The sequence below is a fragment of the Lepisosteus platostomus genome, chromosome 22 (assembly GCF_059453375.1).
Source record: "Lepisosteus platostomus isolate fLepPlt1 chromosome 22, fLepPlt1.hap1, whole genome shotgun sequence".
Taxonomy (NCBI): Eukaryota; Metazoa; Chordata; class Actinopteri; order Semionotiformes; family Lepisosteidae; genus Lepisosteus; species Lepisosteus platostomus.
In genome coordinates this window covers 18166146-18190417 of record NC_142632.1, presented here as the reverse complement: position 1 = coordinate 18190417, position 24272 = coordinate 18166146, and the positions used below count along the sequence as shown (strand labels likewise).

Genomic DNA, 24272 nt, shown 5'->3' with positions numbered 1-24272 from the left:
ACGAGCAATATGTTGTACTTGTAGCTTTGAGAAATGTACTTTTTCACTAAATGTTCACTTCAATAAATCTCAGCTGCATAAACATATAACAGAATTCGCATGTAAAAATAAATCATACTTCTGTAAGTAACATAGGATAAATCAACTAAATGATTATTGCAGTCTACACAGGTGTAGATTCGATAGCGCAAAAATGCAGATGACTACACAAATAGCTGAAATGACTAAAAACAGTGCAGCGCCCTCGCCGCGGTGCAGGCTGGGACCCCCTGCCGGGGGACGGACTGAGGGTCCGCAGACTGACCACTAGCTGACCCTGGCTATGCAAATAGTGGTCAATAAGAAATCTGTACATAGTTGTTGTTTACCCCGTTTCTTCTCAAGACCCGTATCCACCCTAACACTTTGGACGTGTTCCCCTTGCTGCCCTTAGTGCGCTGGTAGCTGGCAGATGGTCTGGAATACGGTGTGCGCTCTCTAAAGCCATGTCTTGTTCGTTTCTCGCACGAATCACTTGAATGCTATGAAAACTCACTCCAGCGTTTGTGAATATGTATTGTGTTAGTTACTTGCACAATTGTTACAGAGTATTGTGAGGAATATGTTCGTGTCTACTAAAACCTAAGTTTGAAGCTTGACTAGCATTGGACTGATCGCGTACGGGGTGTTTTAATGATTTCGCAGGAAGTCCGTTTTCTGTGCTATAACAGTCGATTTTGTTTCCGTCGTTTGCTTTGAGCCTTCAAAACTAATCCTACATCCTATATTATTTTTTCTTTTTATTTTATTGCAATACTGAGCAACTAAGATGAACATCTCTCCTCTATCCGGACCATTATGTTCTTTTAAATAAGACCGTCACCTAGACAATATTGCCACACAATTATGATGAAAAAGATGGCAAGATTCTGTATGATGGCTGATGGACTGGGCCCTTAAAACGTGCAGGTTTCACCCAATAGCTGTGTTTAGATTTTGCCAAAGATATATCAGACAATTTTCTAAAGACAATTCAAACCAAATTCACTTCCAGGAGGCAATAGAATTGTACACAGATGAAAGACATACAAGGAAATAACCACAATACTCCAGAATGTAGACAGTATTTAAATGGAGACAGTATCAGTGAACGTTAGCTGTACCTATGTACAACATTTACCCTATATACTGTATTATGCACAGTAGTTACACTGTGGTTCACAGTAAGCACCTGAGATGTATCCTATCATCTCGCAGCAGATGGCAGCCAAATAGCCCAACAGGTCAAGCTGTTAATACCCCCACTCCAACAACAGTCCAAAGTGGGGTGTGGGGCCCATGCTCTCCCCCAAACTGCCCCCCATCTTAAACTAGTTTCAATAAGAAATCTGTAATCAAATCAAATCAAAGTCTATTTATCAAATGCACAACAATACGGCGTGCAGCAGTAGTTGCTGGCAATGAAATGTCTTAAGAGGGGATGAGTGCTCAAACTTAAAAGAGGGCTCATTCATAAAAAAGGTTTAACAAACAAAAGGTATTATAGTTAATGTCTGCAAGAAATTGTATGGAAAAACTTTTTAAAAGAAAAGCTTAAAAATTAAGAACAGCTAACACAAGACAGATACAATTAAAAATAATAAAACATTTTTATTAGCATTTGTCACTACGAAAATAGAGCACTTCTGGTTTTCCATATAGGAATATTACAGATCAACATTGCACACTAGAAAGCATTTTAAGTACATTACAGCAATATATATAAATAGTGATTAGAAAAAAACATTTAAAACAAAAAGACAGGCCCTCAGTATTGTAAAATGTAACTCTGCCGTGACTCCTCTGTGCATTTGGAAGCATTAAGCGGCGAGTGGCAGCCTGAGAGCCTGGGTGTTGTGGCTCCAGACTCCTCAAGAAACTCTCTTACACTCATACTCCATCACTGCAGACAATACAGCAAGGATGACTGAACATGGAAAGATATCCACTCAACAGCATGTTAGCAATACATTTAAAATAATATAATTTTGCACAAAGTGACATATATCTAAAGATAAAATTAAATACAACTGTGCAACACGATAGTCATTCTTTCTTCTCTATGTTTAAGTAGATCACATTCTTCATTCTCAACAGGATTAAAACAAAGACCCTGAAATGAATTGCTTTTAAAAGAAGGGAACAGCAGTTTATGCCTGTAACTGAAAAGGGCATTGGAAAACAAAACTTTAAGAAACACAAATTTTGTATTTTGCAATTTGAAATCAGTGTCTCTTATATTCTACATTTTAAAAACAAAAGTAAAGATTTTGAAGGTAATTCATGGGGAATGCAAACAAAGGTGAGGCATGAGATCTGGGATCTAAAATAATCTGGAGGCTATTTTCAGGTGAATAAAAACCCCTGGAAAAACCCTGAGGTTACACCCCTGCCCCTTGAACAGTGCAACCACGTCATCCCCCATCCCACTCCCAGAATGCCATGGTGTTCTGTGGTTGTGACAATGCCTGCCAGCACTGGTGAATGTATGTGGGGAGTGGTAAGAATGTCTCCTCGCAGCTAAAATCTTAGCTGAAGGAGGCTGAAATCAGTTTTCAATTAACAAGTATTCCTTCTTCAGAATTGATGTGTATGTACTATTTATAATGAATGTCTCTGAAGCATTTATATACACACTCATTGCCAAAATATTCATTCACAATGCATTCATCAAATAACATTATGGTGCATTAGGAGGAGGAGCTCAGAAGCTCACAGAAGCACCAGAGAAGACTCTTCCTAAGCCTCATGTGGAGCCAGTCAGTGGCAGTGCTGTGCCCCTGAAACAGACATGCTGGACCCTATTCAGGCCTTTTCAGACTGTGCCGTCCTGTAGTGTACATACACGGAGAGAGTGCGCTGTGACGGTGTGAGGGAAGAAAACACCATTCGAGCACTGAGATTTGGGGTGAGTGGCTTAGCCGACAAAAACAGGACAGATCTCTAGTGAAGTAGGGGAAGGGTTCTCAGAAATCTTGGTTGGAATTCAAGCTGGTTGCATTTTCCAGACCACCGATGTTCTCCGATGCCAGTCCCTCTTCTATGGCAACCTTAGACTCGTGGATCTGAGCAGAACATACGTTCACACGTTAGACACAGTCCAAGCCGGCAAGACTGCACGGGCTCAGAACTCCTTAAGGAGACCAAGTTTCATTTTAGTCAGGAATCATGGAGCGTTAAAGGAATGTCTTATGTCCATGAACTTCTAGATTTAAATTTGCTACGTTTATATAAAGAAATGTAAAACAAGTAAGGAATATTTTGAAAACACACAGGCTCTTGTCAACCACGAGGCTAATGCCACAGCCCATGTGTGCAAACCGAGGATGAACTGCAGGGCATCACTGTCCTGTTTAAGCTACTGTAGGGTCTCATTGGATCATATTTTTAAAAGAAGCTTTAAATGACTGCAAAGGCAATGCATACGACGTCAGGAATTCTGACCTTGACCTGTCTGTGTGGTGATGAGCAGAGAGGAGAGGATGGATCTCACCTGGAAAGGGGCACTGATCCCAATGATGCACTGCAAGTTACTGCTGTAGTAGCACAGCAAGAATTCTCCACCCAGCACCGGGATCTCATTCATGCCCACATACACCTGCACAGGAGACAAACCACCACAGGTAAATCAGGGACAATGACCTTCACAGTGTGCCTGTATATGGTGTATAAAACACAGTGAGGGAATGGTCAGAAGCAACACAGCATTTCCAAAAGAGACTGGTAAGGTCCTGCGCAATGGATGCTTTGTTGATTTGTTAGAATGACAATAGTAAAGATTTCAAATAAATTATTAATTACATCTTAAAGACTGAGGCTATCTAATGTCAATTCCAGTTTGAATGCTTAATGTATATTTCAAGTGTTTTCTTGAAACCATTTGCATGGAGTGTCCATTTCATCCTTACATTCTAACTTGCACAGCAGTAGAGTAAATGTAATTCTAATTAATGTTACGTGAATTCTCTTACTTTTAAATCAAAACTTTTTTGTTGTTGTTGTTTAAGTCAGGCTCAACTGATACCCAGGCAGTTGGATACATGTTGCTGCACTGTAATTTTTTATTAGTACAGAGGTCATTACATTTAGCGAAGTTACCATGGGCAAGCAGGTCATTACCTGGACAGCTTCTTCGTTGTACAGCACTTCATCATCCTTCACCCACACGTAAGTGACGTAATCGCTGTAGCTCCTGAAGCCCACCTGTAGGGGCGACATCTCAGTTCTGGCACCTGCCGTTTCTAATGCAGCCCTCCCTCCACTAACACAATGCATTGATTTGCAACTTTCCTCTCAAAGACAGTAAAAAATTAAAATGATAATTCACTTTGTTGTGCTTCGGAAATTCAATATCAAGCTTCCCTGTTTAACGGTCTTAAACTGAAGTTCGGGAGGTGTGACAACAATAGAGCTGTTCTAAAACATAATTGATCTTGACACCCTTTCTCAAAAGCTGTGTGTGTCATACACAACCCCCTCTTATCTCATTTCACCCCTGTCCTCCTATGCAACTGTCCCTTGGTCCACTCCTCTCTCTGCTGGGGTCCAACCCTTCATGTCCTGTGGTCAGCTGGCTGTTAAACCCAATCTCATTCCACCCAAGTACCCAAAATAAACATCCTCAAACACATCTAATTCTCGGGGTTATTATTCCTCATGAAGTGTAATGTACAAGCGCTGGTTAAGCCATGGAATGATGAACAGAGCACAGGCAGCCTGTGCCCAGGATGAGCTGAGGGCTGACCTTGTAGAGCCCGATCCAGTCCCAGGTGCTGCTGGGGAAGGGCTCCAGGATGCTGTAGGTGATGAGAGCATCTTGGTCAGCGCTCCACTCGCCCTCCGCACACAGCTGCACCAGCGGGGTCTGGAACATCTTCTTCAGCTGGGGGTGGAGACACACCAAATCTGTAAGTGTTCTGCTACCTCCTTCAGGCTGACAGTCCCCCTAGTTTACAGTAAACTTCTTACATGCAATGACAAGACATTTAATTTATCAGTAGCTCGTGTAAAGTATTAAGGGATTAGCAGCTCTGTAGGAATTGGATGAAAAAAGGTTTCTGAAATAATGTCACAGTGTGACCAGGAGATTCAGAGCTCTGCTGGGGCCTTGCAAAGTTATATTTTTCAAGACAATGTAGAATGACTACACACCCATAAAAGCATCACAGACAGGATAATTCCTTAGGCTAAGATGGGGCGGAGCGGTGGCTCTGTGGCTAAGGATCTGTGCCTGTGGCTAGAAGGTTACCGGTTCAAATCCCACAGCCGGCAGAGGAATCCTACTCCGTTGGGCTCCTGAGCAAGGCCCTTAACCCCAACTGCTCCAGGGGCGCTGCACAATGGCAGACCCTGCGCTCTGACGCAAGGCTCTCTCCCTGTCTGTGTGTCTGTGTGTCTCATGGAGAGCAAGCTGGGGTATGCGAAAAGATAATTCCTAATGCAAGAAATTGTAAGGGTTAATAAAGTGATGTTAAACATTTTTGGGTGTTTTATGAAATGACTAGAAAGTGGACTTACAACTGGAAAATAGAAGGATTTTAAAGAGATGTGGGTGTCTAAATAAAAATATCCGGCCATTCTGGGATTTAAAGAAATGGCTGAAGATCCCTGGGCCATTAGGCAGTTAGCAACTGAATAAGCAAGATTAAGCCATTTATGCTCTTAGATTTTTCTCTTATCAGGGTGATCTCACATTTTGCAAGTAGCCCTTAAAATCAGATTCTCACCTCCAGAATGAAAGTGCCGGTGACTGGTTTGTGGTCGCTAATGCCATAGCTCATGTGACTGGTGTAGGAGTCTAGAGTCACCTTGACTGGAGATACCAACTCCTTCACTTGTGTTTGCTCCTCCCCTTTCCATTCCTCCTCTTGCTCCTCCCCTTTCACATTAGTCTCCGCCTCTTCAGCAGCATCCTGGTCACTACTCATCACCCGCCACAGTATCCGGTCCGTCCAGGCTGGCTTCCTTTTCTTACCACTGTCAACAGGAACAGGGGGCATTTGAGAGTGCAGGGATGGCTGGTAATGTCTGGGAAGACTTGAATGAACTTCAAAGTTTCTTATCCTTGTATGAAAATTCTGCAAACTAAGACTAAATTATTACCAATTTTCTTCTAAATATAGCCTGAAACCAGTGCTTCTGACTGGTTGTCAACCAATCATTCATGCATTTAGATAGTTCCCCCCATCTGGCTTGGTGATGCAGGCACATTCTGGTCGTGACCACTGTTAGTGCAAGCAGAAAATGACATGCACACTAACTGATAGAAACAGCTGTTCCATTCTTTTAGCAAAAGGGTGCCTTATGAAAAACACACTTCCATCCCAAAAGAGGATAACAGGGACAAGTGAGGGTGCTAACTACCCCTCTTGGAGTGGGAAAAGGAGGGTCCGAAGGTTAGTTTGGAATCAGAAAGGCTCATTCTATACCTAAGAATACTGCCACATAGCACCACGTGCTCCCTATGCGAAAGAGATACTCTCAAGATCATTATTAAAAATAGTAATATTATAAGGGTCTAAAATTTCTCTAACTGTAAGGCAAACAATAATTATTTTAATCACTAAATTATTTAAATTTAACACACTGCTTTATAAAAGGCTTTGAACTACTGTATATTTCTGATTTTAACTGGAGTATTTCCCTCATAATTTTATTTTAATTTTGTTTTTCTGAAGGCATACTTCAGTACAGTGTCTGCTTATATAACGTTATAAAAAAGCTGAATTAAAGGCGTTGGTCAACACATGGTCAGCTGAGCAGGTGCTACTGCAGCTGCACAAATCCACCCAAAGGACAGCAAAACAACTGCAACCTCTGCACTGAAGTAAACACCAAGGCAATGTACCATTGCCCTTTAAAGGGATTGAGAAGGTCTTTCTGGGTCCTTTGGAGCCTTTCATTCTATGGGCAGTGTTCCTGGGGTTCAGTATTTCCTGCTGGTCTAGCAAAAAAATTGAACTGGTTTTCTACTTTAGCACAAATTGCACTGTGTAAAGTCCACAGAGATACGAGAGGGATTCAAGAAGAACTTTTTAACTCTTACTTAAAACCCAACCACGTCTTCTGCTCCCTGCAAAAAGAACACAAGTTAATATTTTATCAGAAGCCAGGGTCTCACAATTGGAGCAGTAGGAATACAACTGTAAAAACTTTGGATGTAAGTTCAAAATGACAACTTGATTTTTTTCTGAGCACCTACTTCACAAGTCATCACTTAAATCCAGGGCTGTGTGTCTCCAGATATGAGAATAATGAGATTCTACTATTGTACTCATTTTCAAAGCTGTATAGTCCCTATTACCCATCAACATTGATAATATTTGAAGAAACACTTCATCTGGTTCCCTAACAGGGCTAAGGCTGATTTGCCACCTGCCTGTAAACAACTAACATTCAGAAATAAAAAGCCAAGCACACACCCCTAACAGAGAGAAATTACATTTAAAGAAACCTTGCATCTGAGTGTCCATGGCTGTCAGATTGTCTTGACAGCTGATTAGTGTTTGCCCTAGCTTTTTAAAGATATAGAATAAATAATGGCTAAAGCTGTGTGCTTGGTAGGTAGTAAAACTGCGCAAATAAAAATCTAAAAGAATGTAAACTTGGGCTGCATTGTGGCGCAGTTGTTAGTATTGGTTCCTCACAGCACTGGGGCCCTGTGTTCAATCCCTGGAATGCTGTCTGTGTGAAGTCTGTATGTTCTCCCAGTGTTCATGTGGGTTTCCTCCAGGTGCTCTGGTTTCCCCCTACAGTCCAAGAACATACTGGAAAGTTAGTTAGCTTCTGGGAAAACTGGCCCAAACTGGGAAAACTGTGTGAGTGCGAGTGTCTGTGTGTGTCCTGTGATGGAGTGGCGTCCTGTCCACGGTGTAACTGCCTTGAACCCGTTGCTTGCTGGGATAGGATCCAGCTCCCATGCAACCCTAAATTAGATGAGGCACTCAGAAAATGGATGGATGGAATGTAAACTGTCAAACAGAATTGTATGTCTAAAAAGCAACAGAGTGACAGCTGGGCCTCCTAACACTCTTAGACATTTTTCTCTATGCCAGCAGGCACAGCATAAACAGCCATTGTCCTAGAGACAGCCCAGCCATGACATGGTGGCCTCTGATCATCGTGATGCACTGACATGAGACGAGTGCATTCTAGGGGTTACTGAGGCTGTGCTGTTATCCAGGAATAGATGCAAGACACAGCTACGTTACAGGGCATCAAACTAGGACAGAGGTGTGTAATTTAGAGAGGTTTGTATAAAATACATCCAGTGAAGCATGAGACAATGTGCTTCCCTGTTGAGAACTGTCAAATAACATCATGGCTAGGGTCCTACTTATTGTACAATACACCAGACATTGCAGATGACACATTATGTGGTTTCTATCCCAGTTTCTAGCAGTGCATGGGGACTTCGCACAGAACCCAACACAGAACTGCTGTAAACTTTCAGGGACTGGTCTTTTTCTTCCTGACTTCCCCCCAAAACTTGATCAGTAAGTTCACATCTATATCCTCTGTGTGCTGATAAATCCAAGCTCTAGTTTGTGCTAGATCAGAAAAAAAGCAATAGCATTTGATAGTGCATGAGATGAATCATTGCATCACTCAGATCACTCAGGGGAGAAAAAGAAAATTATAGTACCACTAGTAATTATAGTACCACTAGTGCAGCTTGCTAGCTCATACAAGCACCATGATTTTGTTGTGTTTCTATATGATTGGAACTAGTAGCTCAATAGATTTAAAAGGCAGACTGTACTCTCAATTTAGAATTTAAACAAGTTTTATAATGCCAATAGGTGGCGATATCTACAGACAAAAGCTTACAGAGGCAGTTAAATGACACTGAATGAATAAGGGAAAACTGACATCAAGTTGTAACTGTGTCTTATCAGCATGTCTACAGTAAGTATACAGATACACCCGTAGCTCAGCAGTACCCTCAGCCTACCTGGTGTCATAAGTCTCCGAGTGCAGGTCATACTTGTAAGTGGGCTTGAATCGCAAAGGGCCCTCTTGGAACTCCCTCAGGAAGGCCTCCTTCTTTTTCGCCATGTTCAGCTACAAAAAGACAGATCAGTTTGAAATACAAAACACACAGAGACCAACACATTCCCAAACTAACAGCCTGGAGATGTAGCCAGTACTAGCGTTATTCAATAATTGGCTTGGTCAAAACTCACATGGCCCTAAAGAAAATCCCCAAATCCCATCACAATATCTAAAGAAAACCTTCTCCTCTAATCCAGTCCTGTTTAATACCTGATACCTTAGGAGACAATGTTATACCGGAGAACAACAGAGTCCAAATTCCCACATTTCTAGTCGGTCTCACAGTGTCAGAGGCCTGCGTCTGGGCTCAGTGTCTGAGCCCAGTGTCCGTAAGACACAGCCCACCTCTGAGCAAGTGCTGCTCACCTGGTCCTTCTCCCAGAGTAAATGGAAGCGCTTGTTGTTGATGGCCTCTCTCATGAAGTGCATGCCATGATCAGCAATGCGAAAATTCAGATCTCCAAACCAGAAGACCACCCTAGCCAAGACAAAGACAGAGAACTTTAGAAAATGCTACAAAAATTTAGTGTTCAAGTTTCCATTCCTTTTCCTTTCAGTTTATAATTGACAAGTATCCCCCCTCACTTATTGTAACCCAGAAATCAGGTGCCACCACACAGACCACCTACTTCCCAAGTGTCACCTTAGTCAAGCACCACTATGAGAAGACATGTCCAGCTTATAATGCAACAGCCCCTCACCAAAAGCCCTGTTTCTTACTTGTGGTCGAGAATGTTTGGCACATTGTCCGTGTCAAATGCATGCGTTTCCAGGATGTGCTCAATCTCGTCCACACGCTGACTGGCGTTCTCCATATGTGCCATCAGGTGGCAGTTGAGGAAACAGATCAAGTGACCATAGAAAGACATGCGGACAGACACACCTCCTTTATTCCCCTGTTGAAGGCAAATCGACAGTTCTCAATACTCAGTGCAACCAGGCAGGGCTTTGTTCCAGCAGGTAGCAGACAATCTGATTAACAAGGAATTAGTCAACACTGCACTGCAGAACTCGCGAAATGTACTTGAAAATTAAATGTTTTAATAAACAAAAATCCCAGGTTGAACACATAGGTATAATACACAAGACACAGAGGAATTATAAGAAAGTATCCCATCATTCTGTTTGTGTTACCAATGCATTTCTGAAAATCTCAAGGTATGATGTACAAATGTGCACTGCATATTTCATTTTGACCTCTGAGATTTTGCATCACCACTGTTAATATGAATGAGTACACTGGCTGCGGTGTCTGACCAAGACAATTCCCAACTCAACATTTTTAAGACTCGTGGTAAACATGCAATACTGCTGAACAGCATGCTGGAAAGACAGCAGCAGTCAGCAGGCAGCCCTTCACCTCCCCTTCTGTTCATCTGCATCAAACTCATGAGTTGAGTTGTAGAACTGGACACCAGATTACTTATAAGCATGGCAGAAAATTTAGATTTTTTATATTGTTTCAGTTTTAACTTGGTTTTATCATTTGCTGGTGCCTGAAGGCAGGAATCGCTCTCTTTCCTACCCAGTATCCGTAGATGCCGGTGCGGGTGTAGCTGGCCTGGATGTCCCGGATGAATGTGATGTGCGCTTGCTTGGCAAAGAGGAGCAACAGGAGTCCCTGCATGCGGATGGATATCAGCTGCATGAGAAGGGACAGACAGGGTTGGGGGACAATGAGCTTGCCTCCATTCTGAAATCAAAGCTATTAATCAAAAAGTGAGGTGAAGAGAAAATATTTATTTTCAAGACAAATGTATGTGAAGTTATGGGCTCAACATGAAACAGCTAAGCGAACAACTGGCCATTGGCCATTCATTGAGTCACAGCACAACATGGCCACTTGGTCACGAAAGATTCCAAGGCACTGCTCACACAAACAGGAGTATGCACCCCGGTGATCTGGCTAAATGTCACTGTGCTCAAACAGTCTGGCCTCCCTAAAGTTCCCCCTGGTGCAGCAGTTCCTCACTCCTAGCCTGGATCTGCTCCTGCAGAGCAGATGCTGAGCATCACCCACGATGGAGGAGGAAATGGGTCTCCTTTAGTATGAAAGGGGATAAATATGTGTGAAAATCGATTATTATAAATTGGCTTTATCACTGGTTCCCAACTAATTGCCTGAACATTTCTGTTATGAGACAGCATGTGCTCTGCTTCTCACTAACTGCTTTGCAGATTCTAAGCTGTCCAGAAATAAAGCAAGCAAACAGGTCTAGAGTGGACATTGAAAGGAAGTGGTCCCTTTGGAGAAAAGTCTGTTCTTAATGACAGACGAATCTCCTGGGCACCTGTCAGCTGTTCAGGTCCCATTCTGGGTACTGGTAGTGTACAGCGCTTCAGCACTTTAGGGTTGACAGGTTCATTCAGAAGACAGGAGAATGAGAGAGATCATACAGGCAAAAGAGCAACTCCATGTGCTGCCAGTATGAACTGCAGGGAACTCTAGTGTGAACTACGTTAGCTAGTATTATCCCACTGTTCCTTTCAAGCAAACAGAGGTTTCCAGATAACAGAGGACACTACAAAGACATACATGTTCAGACACTCTGAGAATAAAAAGTTTAATAAAAAATGAAGGCTTAACAATATTAATTGGTTTGGACCACAAATGAGACTCTGTTTGATAAACAAACCATGCCCTCTCACTGTATTAACAGCCCCCTAATGAGGTGGATGACAATGCCTTCCATTGTTCAGGAAGGCCAAGTCAGCAGCGAGAGATACAGCACACACATGTCTCTGAAAGACACTGAAGCTGCTGGGATGGCAGCCTGGCCCAGTACGGCAATGAAAAGGTCCTGCAACAAGACCATTAGTTTCAGCCTTGACTGGAGATACAGCTTACAGCCTGTCAGCAGTGTCAGTGTTCAGGAATTTTATGTTTTTGCATTTTGAAAAAGAAACAAAGTCTTCATGTGTGAGAGGAGAAGACCGCTTTGTTACAGCATCATAGCTTTCCCTAACTTGCAGGCACAGATGGTGCTACACAGAGAACTGGCATGGAATTCATTTTTACTTTCTTCATCAGTTTTTTACGCTCATGTTTGAAGCTCTAGAACTCTAGAAGGTGTGAACTGAGACGGACGCTGCAGAGAAGAGTAAAAGGCCGAACCTTCACATATCCCAGCGGGGCCAGCGTGTCCATCAGGAGGCGACTCCAGGGGTCCTCAAACGTCATGTCATTAATAAAATTCAGAAGCCTGGAGTTGACTTCCTGCAGCCTGCAGAGAAAACACAGAACAGCTGCCAAAGGCACCAGTGATACCAGCCTATGCCACCCGCATCCAGCATGCCGGAGTGCAGCTCTAGGCGGGCACTCTGCACTGGCAGCTCCTGAATGGGTGCACACGCCTTTCAGGGCTTCTTTATTTTCCTCTTCGAACATGACTGAACATGTCAGATGTCAACTGACACACCAGAGACCTGTGTGAGGACTTTGTTGCCTTCTGAGCAGTGATCAGAGGTATTATTCTCTTCTCGGGCATCAGCAGCTGTGGTTGAGGTAAGAGTACAGTACTGCATGTCTCGGGCTGAATATGTTAGAAACATATGCCTAATTCTTAGTAAGAAAGGATTTTCTGCAACATACATGTCTGCTCTGTCTATTTTGTTTTAGTCTTTAACTGGGACTTAATTTTTATTCTGTGACTTAAAGTTCTTATTGTTAGCTATGACTGTACTGTGATACTGGCAAAACTGATGCCCTTATAGCTGGTGTTAAAAAAAGTCAAACGGTAACATAAAATGATACATAAAGTAGAGGCTCATGTCACTCTGAAACAGAGCTTTAAAATAGTTATTACAGAGAATAAATTGTGTGAATTTCAAGGTAGGATGTTGCATGTTTTGATGTTAATGGAGTCTCTATGTGGCATTTAATTTTGCTTTGTACAACAAGCTGTTTTACTGTTGTTTGAAGTAGGACCATTTGTCACACACAACAGTCCTGTAAGCAGGGTGCTGACAATACCATGGAGCAGATCTCAAGAGAAAGTGGTCTTAAAGGAATGGCAGAAACTGAATAAGCAATACTCCTTTAAAAGGAGAACAGATTTTGTAATTGCAGTAGAAAGTGATGAAATAGAAATGTAGATGGGAAGAAGCCTCTTGCAGGATGTCCCACCTGCTGGACACTCACTCACCCAATCACAAACAAGTCAGCAGGTTTCTCAGAGTCCAGCTCCAGCAGGGAGCTGACATCGCTGGGGGGGGCAGCAGTCCCCACATTCCAGGTGACCATGTGCAACCTGAGAGAGAGGAGCAGAACCACAGCACCGCTGGTACATAAAGAAGGACACATTCCAGACATGGACAACTTGCATTGCATTGGTTCAGAGGAACATCGCTGCACTGCGTCTCCAAAGGCTATAAATAGCATCTCAGAAATTTTACAAAAACATCCAACAAGAGTCCAGCTGGAAACCACATTACTCCATCCCCTCCTCACTATGAAAAATCAGAGTGATGTGCCTGTAAATTTATGATACGTATGACTGAGACATTTGACTAGAGACTTTCCCATTTTGTTTTTTAGTATGTCTGCACCTCTCGCATCACATCAGTTAAAGCATTCTGAGTACTGAAGTGGAGGAGGAATTTGTGCTCATTGCCCTGGTTGTCCTTCCCTGGACTATCGGAAATACATGTGAATTTCTGGAGCTTTAAACCACTCTCTCTCCCCCCAGGACGCCAGGGAGCAGATGGTAACAGCCAAGGCACCTGAAGCGCTCCTCCTCGCGGGCGCCCCGCTTCCCGCAGAGCAGAAAAGCCTCATTCAGGGTGCGAGACACCTCCTCCTGCAGCTCCTCGTCAGAGCTCAGGTCCTCCACGCAGGTCATGAGCTGCACCACGCGCTGGCGCAGGAGCAGCCTCCCGCTGGTGGACACCGAGGCTGTGCTGGCCATGCTGTCGGAGCGGGCACGCAGCCCCGGGAGCCCCTCCGCATCCTCCATCCGCTGGCAGGCTGGGTCGGTCAGGGCGAGCTGGCAGTGAAGCTCCACACGCAATCACACACTGCCTCCCGGCACTTCTGCTCAGACTATCCGATTGCGGCAGCAAGCCAGTAGCAATGCAAAACAAGCCGATCGATGAAAATTAAGATGATTCAATTACTGGTACAAGTGTTCAGTGAAAAGTTCTTAAAAATATATGAATGAGCTACAATCAATGGTTCCAGTATGAATCAGCAACTGCAATTCAAACAACAGTTTCTTGTTCTCTTTCTTGAACTTCTTTTGCATCCAGAATAAAATCCTTTCCAAAGTTCTTTGGTCAAAAGGTAATTTCTTGCAGTTTACAAAGCTGTAGTCGGACGTTTCAGAGCAGGTGAACAAGTCCTCCTTCTTTCAGCACGGGAGGAGCTCCAGCACCAGGACTGGCAGGCCCAGCAAGACCACCAAAAAGACAGAAGGAAAAACACCAAAAGACCAACTTCCTAATGAAGTAACAAGTCCACTTCTCCTTTAGGTCCAATTGTGCTCCTCAAATGAATTGGTGAAAACAACAATAAAACTTAAAAGGATGTTCTGCCTCTCAAGTGGAGGATTATTTAAATCTCCAGGAACCCACGTGACAGAGAGGCCTTGGTGACCAGAGGCTTGCGAATGCGTCTGTGCTGGGCACTGGCTGATTCCAGCATCACTGGCCCATTGTTAGGAGACATTTGAGCTCTAATCCGGTTAATATTCCAGTGAGGCAAATAATGATTTGTCTTGTGCGTAAGAGTTGGACTCTATAACACCAACAGTCTTGCTCTCCAAGCCAAATCACGACAAAAGGGGGTCTATCCCCCTCTAGCCCCAGTCTAGCCCCAATCCCCCACCTAGCCTCTTAACATGCTATTGGTCCACTGTGGTGGTCAGGCCACAAAATACATTAAAATTAAGTCAGCAGGTTAAAAAGGGCATTGGCAAAGTAAATAACTGTCTGAATTACATTTGATACCTTTGGCTTATTTTCAATGTCACTGAAGAGTTATCAGAATAACTTTCGCCACAGCATCCATTGGCTTGCCCAGTACAGTATGGAATTGTTCAAAATTATACCAAACTGGGCAACCTTAATGTTTACTTTAATTCTTATTGGAAAATTAGATTCTCTTACAATTACTTTGCTTAAAATTGCATTTTAAAAGAAGGTAACTACATTACATTATTCAGAGAGTAGTATCTGTGTATGAATTAGATGTAGCATATGCGTCATGACTTAACAGACTATCCCCATTAACAGACCACCCTTCCCCCAACAGAATGTTAAATTTTGCTTTTACTGTATTAACAGGACTCATAGATGTCATAATGCCCTGATTTTAGGTACATAGGTGCAGAAAGAAGTGAAGCAAAAGATCAAGATGGCCCATTTATCCCATCATACTTGTTTTCTTTTGCTAGAATAAAGCTAACAGATTGCTGGGACCAAGGCTGCACCAATCCAAAACCTTTCCAGAGCTCTCAGACAGCCACAGGCCTGCGGTTCAGCTCACTCCTCACCCCCCCGTCACCCCACTCCTTCCAGGACAGCTCTGGAGCTGAAGCACACAAAGAAGAAAATCCGCTTTCCCCTGTGACAGCAGAGCTCTGGTTCTTAATTGGCATAACTCCTGGCTAATGAATTGAAACTGTGCTTGGAGTGCTCAGATGTCCAGAAAAAGACTGTTACACAAAACCCACAAATACCTCTTTCACAAGGACTTTAATCCCCTCAGTTCACTGGATAATTCTGTCACAAGGTGCTTCCAGCATTCCTGAACATATCACAACAGAGGCATTCTTCAGATCAGGGGGCCAGGAGCAGGGTGAGGGTCTGAGCTCCAGTTCAGACCATTTGAACTTGCATGATCTGTTCAGCTGGCCAAACTCCGTCTCCATTAGTCAGGACCAGTGGATGCAATAGTGACATTCTCAATCTTCTCAAATTGCTATAATTGAGAGCACTGCAAGCTGCATTCTGACATATGTATGTAGAAAGATACAAGGACAGCTCCCACTAGAAAAAGCCCAGCACATTTGCGAGATGAGGTGCAGATTTTGTGAATAATATAAAACGTAATTAAGTTAATATGAACAGTTACAAACAAGAGGAGGACACCCAGGTTATCTTGTCTCTCTGTTAGTCCCTAACTGAAGGATCAAGCTGTTTTCTAACAGAAGCCAGGGTATGGGCTTCAACAAGGCTGGGTAACATGTTCTACATTCCCACAACCCTCTGGCTGAAGACATACCTCCTGTCCTCAGTTTAAAATGTACTTCCTCGTAGTTTCTGCTTGTAGCCTCTGTATCTTCACGTAGGGTTTGCATTTAATTGTTTATTCGGAAGAAATCTACTGGGCTGATGTTGTCAATGTCTTTGAGGATTTTGAACATTTGTATCAGGTCGGCTTATTGTCTTCTCTGTTCAAAACTGTAAAGATTTAGTTCCTTTGGCCTGTCAGTGTAGGAAATTTCTTTGTGATCTGGAATGTATCTGGTTGCTCTTTTCTGGACAGATTACACAGAAGCAACATCTTTTCTACAACATGGTGTACAAAACTGTACACAATTTTCTAAATGAAGCCATGCTAGTGCATTGAAGAAGTTTAACATAACATCCCTTGATTTAAATTCTGCACTTTTAAATTAAAATATATATTCTTTCATACATATTTAGGATTTCCTTTTTATTCCTTCTCCTCATTGTCTAGAAGATATAAGCAGAACCTGCATCAACACACACATCTGTCGTTTACATCAGTAGCCTCTTCTATCTCAGTTTCCCATTTTGTATCTGCAAGTTATCTTCTTGCTGCCTACACTGCCAAACCCTGCCTACCTCTCCTATTGTCACTTGGATTCAACAAGGAGTGGCAACACTTGCCAACTTGGGTGGACTTAACTTGACCAGGACACCCTCATCTTGTCGTGCAAGAGTGGCCCCTGTGACTGGCCAGGGCCTGCGAGTGTCCAGTGTGGTCTCCGAGGAGCGCTCGCTCTGCTGTAGGCTCCACAGTTCGCGCTGCCTGACCAGGCAAAGGAGCAGAAACACGCGCTTTCACAGAGCACGCTATGAGCACCCTCACTCCTCTGATCTTGGACTGTATCGGTGAGTCAAACTGATTATTTCTGTGATCGGAAGTGCATAAACAGAAAATTATTGACAATTATAATTTTTTTATCAATTCAGGAACAGTCTCACAAAACATAATATATATTATATATAAATAATAACATATGGAAAAAATGGCAAAAAAGTTCTCTATTGGTCCAGCCTGAATAGTAGGACTGATCTTTCCCATTTTTTCTAATTTTTTCTTCTTTCTACAGCACCTACCAGTTACTAATCCCTAAACTCCGTATGTATGTGGTAAGAAGCTCTATATACAGTCCCGGGCGGCAATACCCTAACAACCCCAGAGCAATGAGCACCAGCTTCGCACCCGTGACCAAGAAGGAAGAAGAAGTGAGAGCAAATGAAGAACTAAGAGCACAGACTGTGTTCTCCAGCAGTGAGGGATCAGGTATTTCCTCATGGCGACACATGGGTCCACACCTGACCAGCTCTGAGCACCAGAACCCTCTCACTTCCTGGAAGCAGGTTTCTTATGAGGTAACAAGTTACAAGAGGAAAGAGGTCTGCAGCTTCAACCATCCATGTCAATCTTCCTGTCGATGCCTTTTCCAAGGCAACAGCAATGGAACTAAAAACTCCCCACTGCTCTGGCAGCTCCCCAGGGAGACAGGGCCCTGAGCATAAGGGTCTCACAGGGGAAAGACCAGGTTTCTGCAGCCAGGTGTGAACCTGCCCTCAGGACGTGCTGAAGACACCTGGAGCATGAGGAAGGTCATCAATTGGCCATTTTACCCAAATAGTTCATGTGATTGATAGTAGATGTTCAAGCTGGGGATCTCATTCAGCTGTTTCAGACTCCCAAAGCCTTTTGTCTGATCAGATAACAACATTCAACATCTAAGGTTAAATAACCATAATTAGAATCATGTATCATGATCTACACATTGCAGAAACACTCAGCTCTCACACTGGCATCATTATCATCCTCACCCCTAAACGTACCTGAAAGTGTCCATCTTGGCTGCAGTCTTACTGCTGATCTTGGCCTGGAACAGAGAGTTCTGGGTCTCTGACGTAGGGCTTAAATGCATCCTTGAGCCTGTGAAGACACACACCACATCAGCTCACGGATGCAGCTTCATCATTCCCAGGGACCCTGCAGTCACACAGTCCAGTGCTCTGGGAGAAGCCTGAGAAATCAGTGCTGCATCATTTGCACTGCTGACAACTGAGGTGTGTGCAGATACCACGAAAGGGTCAGGCTCAATCTGATGTTTCTGTGCTGTGTCCTACAGCCCTAACTATTGTGAAATATTAATATTTTGAATGCAGTACTTCTCTGTATATTACAAAACACTATTTGAAAACAAATGATGGAACAGACAGCTAATTCATAAAAAATATTAGCCACATCCTGGATTTTCTCTGTGTCTAATCGCCTTTTCTAATCCTTCTGATGTCTGCTTTTCACAGCCCATCACATGCCTGGACCAGAACAATCTGATCAATATGCTGCATGTCTTTTTCAGAATCGCTTCCCCAGAATTCCTTCTTATACAGGGCTGACGGTAAAGGTCTGCGCTTTTACTGTGCTCGTGATACAGGCACTCTCACGTCGTCTCCCATTATTTATCGGGCGTCTCCATCTTCCAGGGCTGCTGTCAGAAAAGATTTTATATGTTCGTGATTTTTTCCGCTTCACTCCAATGCTGATATAGCTGTGCCATATCTATCTATGGAACCAGAACATTAATAGCACGCTGTTTAATCATTTTATAATATTTAGCGTTATAATTCAGCCCTTTAATATTTAAATCCAGAGACATCTTGAATGCCTGGTTTATGACAAGTGGAATTCTTTTTAAAACAATTTTTAATTAAAAACTGTTCAAGTACAGTTTTATTTAAAAAATCTTTTTTACCAGCCTATGACGTTCACAGTAGACATCTGTTAATCAAACAGCGCAGACCCACATCTGCGTGACACTGGAACACTGACAGGACGCGACACGACACGGAAAACACCTGTGGGTACGAGTGGTCTACAGCATGAACAACGAGAGCATAATTATAGATCTTCGCGTTGTAGGAAACTTAAATCATCCTGATGCCACTCTCCATAAATACCGGACTTGCAATACACGAGCTGACACGTCTTACCGTCTTAAGAGTTCCAGTTTTAACATCAGTCAACTGGTAAAGTGCCAACAGCTTCAACATAGTAGCGTTCCTACTATAAGAGCATGTGTAAACACGCAGAGCACAATCACGCATCCCACGTTAGACTGCAAACGACCGTGTTTAACATCATTATTACTATCCACATTAACACTAAGCACTGCGCTGCTTCGCCTACGTACGTCACTGTGAGATACTGTTATTCCCATAGCTGAGTCAGGCTGAGCCAAATAAACGCGGAAAGAAAAGAATTTCATGCTGCCCGTTCACTCCACGATTTCCTTTATTTTAGAAATAATCTCATCTTTCAGACATTTACGACTTCTAGGTAGACGTCGCAAAATAAGTTTAAAGGCATCTCTGACAGCACAGATTAGCGCATCAGTTGACTAATCACGTATTTACAGCACCGCCCCTCCTCTCCGATCAAATACAGGCTAAACGGATCCGCCAGAGAGGCATCAGTTTCCTTCTATATATTTTCCTGCTAATCTGAACATGGTCGATTCACAATGTTTCAATTACCATAAAAACAAAACATTAAGTCATACCGTGCGGTAATAATGAGCCAGCTACGCCAGTCACGCTGTCCGAAAAACAAACAGGTGCATCTGCTGTGCCTACTGAGTGACCGGGCGCTTGCAGACACAGCCTCTTGCTGCCAGCCCGAGTGCGGCATGAAGACGCTGGAGCTGGCTTCCTATTTGCGGTGCCGTTCACAATAAAAGTCCTCTAAAACACGCTAAAACTCCTGGACAGTGTAAAGTTGCATTTCTGGCAAAACAACAATTTGTGCATCCTCAGAACTGGGTGGAATGCGATACGAAGGCTCGCAGCTAATAGAAAATGACCGGTCTTCAGTCGTTTTTACCTCCTTGCTAATGTTTTTGTGTTTTTAGATCACTTCCTCTTGGCAAATTGGTACAGTGCTGGACAGGGGAAAGAGTCGCCTCTGACCAAACAAAACTGTGTACATCTCAAAACCCTTTTTATCGTATGGGGAAAAAAACAGTTTAAAGAGAATGACAATTTACAGGAGTATAAATGAAAGAATAGTTTGCTGGGTCAGCTTCAAAGGAACAGGTAAAGGTTTAGTTCATGCTGAGAGGAAAAGAAAAGAACATTTCGGCTGCAGAACCTTCTTCAGATTTGAGGGCGTAAATGAAACGAAACGTAGGCATCAGTAGAGGTGATCTGCAATACAAAAAAACATGAAAAATTCCAGAGAATGTTAAAAAGTTACAAGTAACCTAGACGAAATTACTACGCAGGTTTGTTTTAATGTTTTTATTTTTTAAACACAAAAGGGAAATACAACAAACAGGGGTATATACATACAAATGTCACAACGTGATAGAACAAAGGTACCATCAGGTGAAGGAAAGAACAAAAGAGAAAAATTAGTACGCAGGTGTTTGCTTTGCTGAGCGCTGCTGTACTCGTTACTGAGGACTTTTACTTTGATTGAAATTCGGCTGTTTACAAACATTTCCGGTTCATTCGCGCTGCTTAATGGTGCACGTTTCACGACCTTGATGACGCTATATGTACTCTACTACATACTTTTTTGTTATTGTTACAATAAAAAAAAAAGTTTTAACAAATATCTTCACGCCGCTTTGCCTGCTGTCACTGAGCAGGAATTGTGAGGTGTTCCGGGTCACGCAGCTGGGCGGGGGGTGGAGTTACGGATTCAGGAAATTGAAGGAGAAGTTGCTGTATTAGTACTGTAGGGAGTTTTGATCTTCGAATAACAGATATTTAAATTTACAGAGTTGTGTCTTCAATGTCTTGCTTTAAAAATGAATATTGTCTCCCTGGCATAAATTAAAGTAAATCTAAACCTAAAATGAATATTACACTTCCTAATGTTTTGCAAAATGGGCAGTGGATATTCCGAGGGATGTGTTCACTGAGTAGCCTGTAGTTTTTGTAAAAAAAAAAATTTTTTTTGTAACTTTATGTGATATTTTAGAATTTATGCGGAATAATCAAAACTTCATACCATTTACATTATTTGATGGTACTAGTAAAGTTGGCCCATGCCTCTCAAGAAATCAGTGAAAGTTATTAGAACATCAAGGAAATGCAACCTGTGCAATATTTCCATTAGAAAACCTATATGTTTTTTTTCTCTTACCATTTTCTGTATACTTCCTTACCAGTTTTTCAAAATATTTTGAAAACATCTTTGCTTTCAAATTTAAAAAATCAAATTGTAATGCTTTATTGAGAGTTGGAAACTCCTGTGTTATAACACACTTAGACGAAATGGCAGCACACAAAGACCAGACCTGAATGAGCAATTGGTGGTGAACACAAACTAGTAAGAATTCATGGCTGATGGCTGGAATACTAGCACCACCCAAAAAAGAATAGTTTGTTTCATACTCCCACTACCTTTTGTGTAAGGAAATGCCTCCTCATCACAGTTTTAAATGCACTTCCATATAGTTTCCACTTGTGCTCTCTTTTTGTTTCACTGCCTCTGGGATGGCCTTGTCTGTGCCTTTGATGACTTTGAATATTTAGATGAGGTCCCCTCTGTTCAAGACAAAAAGGTTCAGTTCTCAAGTTGAAGTTCCCTCATGTCACTCAATGTAGGATGTTGAGTAAGGTAAAGTCACAGAATATATCTAAGTGCTGTTCTGTAGTAATTCCAGAGCTGTTATCTTTTTAATATAATAAATTAAGGACAACATGATAGCGTAGGGTTTAGCAATATTGCCTCACTCTGCTGGGGCTCTGGGTTCAATTCCAGACCTGGAGTGCTGTCTGTGTGGAGTTTGTATGTTCTCCCCATATTTGCATGGGTTTTATCCAGGTGCTTTTGGTTTCTTTCCATAGTCTGAAGATGTGCTGGTAGGTTAATTAGCTTCAGGGAAAATTGACCATGGTGCGAGTGCATGTACAGTATGTATGTGTGTGTCTGTCTGCACCGCCATGGACTTGTGTCCCATCCAGGGTTATCCTGCCTTGCGCCTTTGCTTCCTGGGATAGTCTCCGTCTCCAATGCAACCCTTAATTGGAAGAAGTGATCAGAAAATGGGTAGATGTTAAAAATCGAGTGCACATTATTGGTACTTTTTTACAGTTAAATACCGAAACAAATTAACAAATCGTGCACCATTTTCTGACACACCAGACCCTCTGTTAGGGTTCTTGAATTTATCTTTTATTTTTTTGTTAAATCAGAGTGATTAAACATAAGGAGATATGGATATAAGGCATTTGAAATCTATTAATAAAGGGCCCTGACTCAGCAATTTTAGAACTTATTTGAAAAGCAGTCTAAAAAAAGTGACATTTTAAAATAACTCACTGCATAATTTGCATGGCATTAACAGTTTTATTATAAAACTATTTGGATTATTTGAAGTGTCTGACTGTAATCATGATATTTAAAAGCTAACTATAACATTGTGTTGAAATTATTATCATAAATATCTGTCATTTTGTGTTTCATGGCTGAATTTCTTTAATGCCCTTGAGTTACACCTTAACAATATTTCATGTCACCATTATTATATTACTACCTTGTTTAACCAGACTGGATGGGGACTCGGATAAAACTTCACTGTACTTGCAAGGGTGGATTTTTAATCATTTGCCTTTGGCTGTCCCCTTGTGCCTGCGATTTGAAACCAGGAGCAGGTGTCCCCTTGGCTGGAGAGACCATCTGCTGAGCCAACACTCTGGACAGGAGGCCTCTGCACGAGAAGTGTCTGCAGAGGAATCTGCCAGGCCGTGGGCAGAGAGGTGCAAAATGGAGTCCAAAGCTAAACCCATATACAGTTAAACAATAACTGGGTTGCCACTAGCAATACAATTAATTACCTGGCTCTATTATATCTGGAAATATTTTAAAAATTAAAGCCAAACATAGCAGCAATCTAAAGATGCATTTTTTCCAGATACAGGCAATGCCTCCGCTACATAACCAATCTTTAAACCAGTACTTAAAATACACCCGAAGAAGGCTCCACAGCTGAAATGTTGTGTTTTCTTTCTTCTCTTTTCAGCATGGAATAAACCTGTTCCATGTTTACAGGGCTGTAGACTACCCCTGGGTTTTAAGTATACTGGGTGGACAGGACCTCAGACCTGTTATGTGTTTGTCAGGTTTACTTGAAGAATTCACGCTTCATTTTGTACTGTACAGTTCTGCAATTTCCCTCACGGGATCAATAAAGTATCTATCCATCTATCTTTCTTAAAATGAAACTATCATAAATAGAAGGTAATAGCAGGCCCTTTACCATCAAGACTTTCAGTTTCTTTTCCAGTAAGCAAGCAGGAAATCTCCTGAATTTTTAAAAAAGCTTCCTATCCAACTGCTCTTCATTCCTTTTTACTTACACATGTTTAATTCATTTCAATTAAGGATTTGCATCAGTGTAGGCTGGCTGCAAAGCTGAATGTCTTCTTTCCAATGGTACCAAACTACTTGTTCCTTCACAGGATTAATTTGTCTACCAATTTTGGATGCATTTGTCCTGGAATGCAGAATCGATTGTTACTGATAAGAAAAAAATCACATTATTATTAGAAATACCTTCTATTAATGAGAAATGTAAACAGTTTTCTCGTCTTGGTTTTGGCTGTGAGATGTTTGTTTTTCAGGTTAAAATTGTTAGGACAATGAGAACAGATAAATAAGAATCCGTTATTATAATAATAATATTATTATTTGTGACAGGAAGCTTATTTTAAGAAACCGGACACGTTAAACCTTGAGTCCAGAAAGATGACCGACAATAGACAAAATCTCATTGGGAATACCATTTCGAGTTTTCTTAGTGCATTGAATGTTTTTTTTCCCTGATATACATTTGGCACGTGTGCCGTTAGAACAAATCAATAACCAAATAAACATTTGAATCGCTGCTTTTAAAATATTGGGATGTGTTGTATTTCTTGCTTTTTAATGTTCAGGACTGAGTTGTGGACTCCTGCCCCAGTCGCGGTGTCGCTTT

At 42.1% G+C, this 24272-nt stretch overlaps 1 protein-coding gene across 3 annotated transcripts; it reads right to left on the bottom strand.

Moving 5' to 3' along the window:
- Positions 1–1609: 1609 nt before the first annotated feature.
- LOC148643724 (inositol polyphosphate 5-phosphatase K-like) lies at positions 1610–19634 on the bottom strand. 3 transcript variants are annotated; one of them, XM_088615939.1, is made up of 14 exons: positions 19279–19634; positions 18121–18217; positions 13218–13322; positions 12188–12296; positions 10598–10714; positions 9793–9968; positions 9439–9550; positions 8972–9081; positions 7064–7090; positions 5745–5994; positions 4763–4900; positions 4138–4221; positions 3512–3616; positions 1610–3083 (listed from the first exon to the last, which is right to left on the bottom strand). In XM_088615939.1, exons 2-14 carry the CDS (start codon positions 18207–18209, stop codon positions 2985–2987), a joined length of 1521 nt encoding a protein of 506 aa, XP_088472065.1. In that variant the 5' UTR covers positions 18210–18217; positions 19279–19634; the 3' UTR covers positions 1610–2984. The 3 variants fall into 3 exon arrangements, with proteins under 3 accessions (XP_088472065.1, XP_088472063.1, XP_088472064.1); XM_088615937.1 differs by lacking the exons at positions 18121–18217; positions 19279–19634 and adding an exon at positions 13795–14027; XM_088615938.1 differs by lacking the exons at positions 7064–7090; positions 18121–18217; positions 19279–19634 and adding an exon at positions 13795–14027.
- Positions 19635–24272: the final 4638 nt, after the last annotated feature.